The following is a 7,067-nucleotide window of genomic DNA, read 5'->3' on the forward strand; positions in this document are numbered from 1 at the left end:
AGTCCGAGCTGGGACCAGGGAGGGTTTGGGGGCGGGGCCAGAGGTCAGGGCAGGATAGGGCGTGGCCGGTGTGCGGGAGGCGGAGACAGAGCGAGGGGCGGGGCCTCCTGGTCTGAGACGGGGCACCCAGTCGCCCGCTGCACGTGCAGGACGCCGCTGGTCCGCCACTACAAGGTGAAGCGCGAGGGCCCGAAGTACGTGATCGACGTGGAGGAGCCGGTGATCACTGGGGCGGGGTCTCGGGAAGCGCACGGGCGGGGTCCGCGCCCCTCCCCAGCGGCCCTAACCGGACCCCTTATCCGCTCCCAGGTCTCCTGCGCCTCACTCCAAGCCGTGGTCAACTATTTCGTGTTGCAAACCAAGAATGCGCTGGTGCCCTTCCTACTGGACGAGGACTATGAGAAGGTGCTAGGTGGGTGAGGACTCGGGGGTCCAGTCCCTGCCTCTCCCGCCTCCGGCCTGATGGGGACTCCCTTGGGTCAGCCCCGGGCCGTGCGTGCCGCTGCGCCTCCTCCAGGCAGCCCTCTCTATTCTAGGCTACGTGGAGGCGGATAAAGAGAACGGCGAGAGTGTGTGGGTAGCACCCTTGGCTCCCGCGGTCCTCTGCCCAGGTGATGCCCCTCCCAAGGCAGCCACTGGGGCAGAGGGTGGAGAAACCTAGGACCCACATGGTGCCCCGTGTGCCCAATCTTGTACCCAGAAATTACTCAAACCCTGCCCTCTGGGGACTTCCAGGTTGTAGAGGGGGCAGACAGAGCTGGATACAGACACTCCCAGCCCTGTGGGATTGAACCTGGGGCTGGTACAGTGCCTGGAGTAGGGGAGAAGGGGGGCAGGGTAGGGGGAAGGCATCCTGGAGGAGAGGGTGTTTGCTGAAGTTCGCAAAGGATTTCAGTAGCAGAGATGGGCAGAGGGGGACAGAAGGTGCACATGGAGTAAGAACTACCCAGAGGTGGGAAATTGGGGTGGGTGTTGGGAAAGGCATGGGAGGCAGTCCAGCTTATGGGAGCAGGAGGAAGAGGTTAGAAGCAGTATGACCCGCCCTGGGCTGGGCAGATGCGGGGGTGGGGGTGGGGGTGGCATGTATGTATCTATTCATATGCACATGCCACAATCACCAACACAGACTGTGTGACCTGAATAATCAGACCCATGTAGATAACAGCTCCACACATGTATGAATGCATGTGGCATGATTCTGTTCCATCTAGCACACCTGCATACCTTAAGCCACAATTATGTGTGCACAGCACAAATTCAGACATTTATAGACACATGAATGTACACATGGAGACAAGTGCCCCAGCACAGACTTTAGCGTCCATGCACTGTTATGCATATTTATATTTAACTTATTCAAACTCACCCAGTGTTCATGTTTATGCTGCACAGGAACACACACACACACACACACACTTACAAATGGACATGTGTACAGACACATGTGCACAGGGACACTGGCCTGCATCCAGGCATGCACACACACATTCCTGCTCAGAAGCACACAGACCCACCCTGAGGTATCCCTGCACCACGTGGGTCCCCAAAATTCCTGCCGTTTCCCACCCACCAGGTGCTGCAGCCCCTGCCGGTGGCCCCAAGCAGCCACCTCCTGTGCCCGTCATGCCTGTGCCCAGACAGCACAAGCTGCCCCCGCTACTGAACCCGGATGAGAACTATGTGATCCCCATTGGAGATGCCCCAGTTGCCGAATATGAGAACACGGATGGTGGGTGGGGGACCAGGGGTGGCTGAGAGAAGGGGCAGGGGGAGCAGGCTCCCGGCTGATGTGACACACCGTATCTTTGTCTGTGCAGCGCTTTCGCCGGGCTGGCCCAAGCAGTGTCACCCAGCCCAAAAGGTTCAGGCAAAGCCTCCAAAGCCACCCATGGCACCTAAGCCAGGTAGGGGACCCTCTTCCCCAGCACCTCCCCCATCCAGTGGAGGGCCATTCTCAGCCTTTATCTGCCTTCCCCAGAGCCCAAATGCCTTGCCAGCGGCCTTGCCAAGAAGCTGGCCATCAGCTCAGCAAAGGCTGTCTTCCCCACAACAGGTACGGGGCCTGGGGGGCCGACGTGGGAGGGGTGTGCGCTTCACAGGCGTGCGACCTGTGTAGTCACACAGGACCCAGCACTCCGAAGGGCCTGTACTTGGCTTAATGCTCTGCTGTCTCCATCTCAAAATTCCTCCTGCCTCCTGAACACATTTTCATCTTGCACTGGGCCCCACATATTTCTGTAGCCAGTCCTGGGGGGGATGGGGGTGGGGCAGCATGGACTGGGGATGCTGGGCGCAGCTGAAGTCTAGGGTACCCACCCGCCAGGGTTGGCCAACGTGACAGCAGAGCTGGAAGAGAAACTGCAGAGGCGGCGGGCACTGGAACACTCAGCCGAGCACCCTGGGGATTAGCGGGCCAGACTCGGAGCATCAGTCAGACGGATCCCTCCCCCCAGAATTAAAGTTCAAGTGACCCCAAGGCCCATGAGTGTGACTTGGCTTAGTGGGGCCGTGAGGTGTTCATCAGCTGGCTCCATTCACTCCTAAAGATCCTCAGCTCAGCAAAAACTGCCGTCTGACTTTGCCAGAAAAGCCCATTTTACAGCTGGGAAAGCTGAGGTCCAGAGAGGGCCGAGGCACAGCCAGTGTCAGATGCTCTACAAGAACCAGCAGCACACCCGGCCAGTGTGTGACCTTTATTGGGAAGTGAGGTGGGGAGGAGGGCCTGCCCTGGTGCCTGCTTCCTGTTGGTGACCCCCGTTAGGAGTTAAGGCTCCAAGCAGCAAGCGAGAAGAGGGTGCCTGGCTGAAAACAGCCGAGACCTGGTGGTGGCCCCCTAAATCAGCCCAGCTGGGTGCACTGGCCTAGGTGAGGCTGGTATTGGAGCTGCTGGTGGCACTGCCTCGCTTCTGCAGGCAGCGCACGGAGCTGGGGACCTGTAGGCCTGTCGTCACCTGAAAGCTGCCACACCAAACCTGGGAGACAGGGAGGGGAAAGAAGAGGCTCAGCAGCAAAGTCATCCCCCAGAGCCACACGCACCCCCATCTCAGGCCGTGGAGGGGACCTTACTGTGAAAGCAGGCAGCAGTGGCTGAGTGAACTTGGCCTTGAAGGTGTGCAGCAGCTGTTTGGTGCGGGCGTTGTAGAAGGACAGGAGGCCTGGGTGGAGGGCAGAGGGACGGGGGACCAGTTAGAGGGTTTGCGGCAGAGAGATCAGACAGGCAGAGGTGGCTGGAGATGCCAGCTGGGGCCCAGGGTCACCTTGGTGGAAGTCGCAGTGCACGCCCAGGCAGTCAGGCACGGGGGCATCCAGCACCTTGGCCTTGTTGGCATGCTTGGCGGTGAAGCTGACCTGCAGCCAGTTGTTGATGTGCAGGCACCAGGACGCCGCGGTCTTGCCTAGCTGCTCGAAGCGGCCCAGGCTGCGGTAGGCCACCCCCACGCCAAATGCCTTGCTGTCTGGCTCGTAGTGCACTTCCCAGTAATGTTCCCCGCCATCGATCAACGTGTCCCCTGTGGGGCAGGTTGGGCAGTGAGAACAGGTAGAATAGGGTCCCAGGTGTTCTTCCACAAAGGGGCAGCCACCTAGGTACTCCCCAGACCACAGTTATTCCTTCCAGATACTCCTAGGTCTCCAGATATTTCCCAGGATTTATCAACTTCCTCTAGATACTAAGTCCAGATTCTCTCCGAGCTTCCACTAGTCCTTTCAGATTCTCTACAAGTACAAGCTACTCCTTCCAGATTCTTCCAGGCCTAAAAAACTCCTTCCAACTCCCCATGTTCAGTTACTCCTCAGTCCTCAATTCTTCCCAGAAACTAGATAATCCCCAAACCTTTGCTCCTGGCTGATTCCAAGTATCCCTACTGGAGCCCAGATACCTTCCAGGACTCCAGACTCCTCCTTGTTGCTTCCCAGACTCCCAGTTTGCTCCTGGTGGAGATCACGTTCTTCCAGGCCTCAGCTTTTCCTGGGGTTCAGATCCCCTCCAGATATCAGCTGAACCCTGAGTCTACATCCTTTCCAGACCCCAGATCCAGATTCTTGCTACCTCAGCTACTCCCCATTCCAGCTATTCCTGAGTTTCAGCTTCTCTGAATACTCCTGCCCTACCCAGATTCCAGCTCATCTCCCGCTGAGAGCTCAGCCCCTCCCCAGAAACAGGACTAACTCCAGATACATTTCTTCTCCAGGTCTACTCCTCCCTGACCTCAGCTACTCTCCCAACCACAACTAGTCTATGCTCCTCCCAGGGGTTAGATAGCTCCCTCTCAAATCTCAGACACTCTACAGACACTCCCACACCTTCCCCTGCTTCCTCTCCAAACCCTAATTCTGGATAATCTCAGATGCTTTCCAGAAAATCCAAATCCTCCATAGAACTTTAACTTCTCCTCAGGCCTTAGCTTATCCCCAAAACCCAGCAACTCTCTACCTTCCTCTACCTTCTACCCCCTGATAGTACTGACCACACCAACTTCTCCAAACCTCAGCCTCTTTCTTGAGCTCTTTTCTGGATAGTGGTGATTTCCCTAAACTCCAGTTCCTTCACGGACTCCGGCTTCTCCTTCAGAGGATCTAATAATCACTCCTGTAGTGCTAACCAATTCTCCAATCCTAGGTATCCTCAACTTCTCTGACACCAGCTACTTTCTCTGGCTCCTCCACCTGCTTTATAGGCAATCATTTCCTTTCCAGCTACTTCCCAAATCCCAGTTACTCCCCCAGTCCCAACTATTTGACAGACCCCAGGAAATCCCCCCTCAAGCTCCCGACCAGCCACTCCCCAGTCCAGAGCCTCTTTCCTCAGCTCCCTAAGCTCTGGCTCCCCTCAATAATCATTCCTCCCCAAACCTTCCCATTCCACCAGCACCACAACACGTTATTGGGACCATTCCCAGAGAAGCTTTGTTGATGGCTGCCTCAGTTTCCCCAGCCAAAGGAGTTCTCTCCCGCACCCCAGCATCAGAGCCCTGGCCAGAGTCCCCCACTCTCCTTCAAGCTTCCCCCCTCCTTACCTAGCACCGTGTAGGACTCAGCTGTGAAGCGATCCCGTCCCCCACGACCTGAGGGTATCCTCTTGGGAGATGGAGTACCTCTGTGGGTGACAGGGAGGGGAGGGCTCAGTCCAGCCCTCCCCTCCCCATTGGAATGCTTCTCTGGTCCACCCCAGCCACGCGGACCTCTCATCAGCCCTTGACAGTATTTGGTCCTTCTCATAGCCTGGGCCCCTGATGTCAGAACATGCCTGTGCCTTCCTTGTCTGGAAGACTGTTCAGCCTTCAATACCCAGTTCAAAGGCTCCTCTCCCTCGATTCACTATTTTGGCTCCCCAGCTCCACGTCCCTCCCTCCACCCCAGCCTTGACCTCACTGGCTCGTGTGTTCGTGTCCATCTTGACCTCCTCTCCCAGAGACTTGGGGAGGGGAGGGGGCAGGCTACCTGGCTGGGGAGTTGACGGGAGACGCCGTCCGCCCCTTGCCGTCTTTCTCTCGAGCTTTGATGTCCTGCACCTTCCCGCCCATGGCGTCCCACTCCACGGAGAGATCGTCCACCCGGAGGTTCTGGTGGGATGTGGACGCATCCAGGCGGAACATGAACGCTGGGGCCGGGCAGACGTGGGAGTCACAGAGATGGGGAAACCCGGAGAGACACAGAGACAGAGAGAGACAAACAGTGACCAAGACAGACCATGACAGGGACAGACAGAGAGAGAGACAGACACCAATGAAGTCTCAGAGACAGACAGATACAGAGACGACAGGCAGAAAGACACCAAAAGACACAAGACGGGGAGAAGGGAGGGGGCAGACCATACAGCCAGAGGAGTAAGGCCAAGGGCTTGTTGTCTAAAGGCTCCCAGGCCTGGAGCCATTTTCAAACCACTTGTGCTGCCCTGTGCTTCCGTTGGGGATTAATCCCAGGAAAGGGGGTGGGCAGCAATATGACAGTTAAGCTCAACTGAAAAAGGCCATGCACTAAGAAGTGTGTGTCCGCAGTGCAGACAGGCTTCTAGGCCATGTTCCATATTTGCCTTCTGGGTGTCTCTTAGCTCTGAAGGCTAAGAAGTCTGTCTGCACTGCTGACACACCCTCCCCAGTTCTATAGAGCACTTACTCACTTGGGGGAGGGGGAGAGAGGAAGTGAGAGTGTGAGTGTGTGTGTGTGTGTGTGTGTGTGTGTGTGTGTGTGTGTGTGTAAACCATCCAGGTATAAAGGGATCAAGAGCAAAAGTAAAGGACAAAGGCAGGTTTTATACCAGACACTCAGGCTGTGGAATTCTACTGTGGACTAAGCTCTGAGCTTTCTGGCAGCCAGAAAGGGCAAAAAGGGCCACAACATCCTGAAGATTCTCATTTCACACCCGTCCCTGGGGCCCCGGGAGGGAAGGGTTGTCGTCAGAGCCAGGGTAGGTGTGGGAGTCAGTCACCTGGTGTCTCCAGAGTCACCGGCTCGGAGAACTCGCCTGCAACTGCCTTATTGCAGGCCTTCACGCGGAAATTCATGTATTTCATGTCAAACTTGAGGCCTAGGAGACAACAGAGGGAATCTCATAGAGGGAATCAGCACAGACTCGGAGCAGGAGGTTAGAGGCCCCTGTGTCCCACAGTAAACCCGCCGCAGTAAACGCCTCATTCTAAGGAGCACCTTGCAAACGACATCTTACCTGAGAAACCTTACCCGCATACACCTGTGCAGCTATGAATTACCTGGCTCTGCACCCGACCCAGACGGGCCAGAGCCTTCCCTAGGACTCTGGCTGGTATTAGAGGGAGCAGGGCAGAGCGGCTTTCTTCTCTGGGCTGGCCAGCTCGGAGGAAGTGCCTCCAGGGAAAATTGTCAGTGCTCTTGGCTAGTCTCCTGGAGAATGCAAGTCCCAGAGCCAAAAAGTGCAACCCCTGGATCTAGGCGTACCTGGTGACGTATTAAAGATTTTCCTTTCTACTAGGCTATATCTTGCCCTCCCTTCTGTCCTTTTCTTAAGGTTTCTTCCGATCTTAAAAAATAAAAAGAAGCTTTCGAGCTGTCTTCCCCCTCAAGTTAAACCTCTTTGGAAAGCTTAGGAACAC

At 56.3% G+C, this 7,067-nt stretch overlaps 2 protein-coding genes across 2 annotated transcripts in view; one reads left to right on the top strand and one right to left on the bottom strand.

The window, feature by feature from the left end:
* The window catches only part of STAP2 (signal transducing adaptor family member 2), an 8,162-nt gene extending 5,682 nt beyond the window's left edge, over nt 1–2,480 (top strand). The window contains exons 7-13 of the mRNA XM_005858783.2: nt 80–219; nt 310–412; nt 537–611; nt 1,574–1,729; nt 1,818–1,904; nt 1,979–2,053; nt 2,324–2,480. Of these exons, the coding sequence (XP_005858845.1) occupies nt 80–219; nt 310–412; nt 537–611; nt 1,574–1,729; nt 1,818–1,904; nt 1,979–2,053; nt 2,324–2,409 (722 nt within the window). The 3' untranslated portion in view covers nt 2,410–2,480. The remainder of the gene's footprint in view (nt 1–79; nt 220–309; nt 413–536; nt 612–1,573; nt 1,730–1,817; nt 1,905–1,978; nt 2,054–2,323) is intronic.
* A 194-nt stretch (nt 2,481–2,674) lies between these two features.
* Nucleotides 2,675–7,067, bottom strand: part of FSD1 (fibronectin type III and SPRY domain containing 1) — a 12,119-nt gene continuing 7,726 nt past the window's right edge. The window contains exons 8-13 of the mRNA XM_005858845.2: nt 6,428–6,526; nt 5,440–5,599; nt 5,016–5,095; nt 3,258–3,509; nt 3,067–3,155; nt 2,675–2,972 (exon numbers count right to left, since the gene is read on the bottom strand). Coding sequence (XP_005858907.1) covers nt 2,862–2,972; nt 3,067–3,155; nt 3,258–3,509; nt 5,016–5,095; nt 5,440–5,599; nt 6,428–6,526 — 791 coding nt within the window. The 3' untranslated portion in view covers nt 2,675–2,861. The remainder of the gene's footprint in view (nt 2,973–3,066; nt 3,156–3,257; nt 3,510–5,015; nt 5,096–5,439; nt 5,600–6,427; nt 6,527–7,067) is intronic.

The sequence above is a fragment of the Myotis brandtii genome, unplaced genomic scaffold (assembly GCF_000412655.1).
Source record: "Myotis brandtii unplaced genomic scaffold, ASM41265v1 scaffold122, whole genome shotgun sequence".
Lineage (NCBI taxonomy): Eukaryota > Metazoa > Chordata > Mammalia > Chiroptera > Vespertilionidae > Myotis > Myotis brandtii.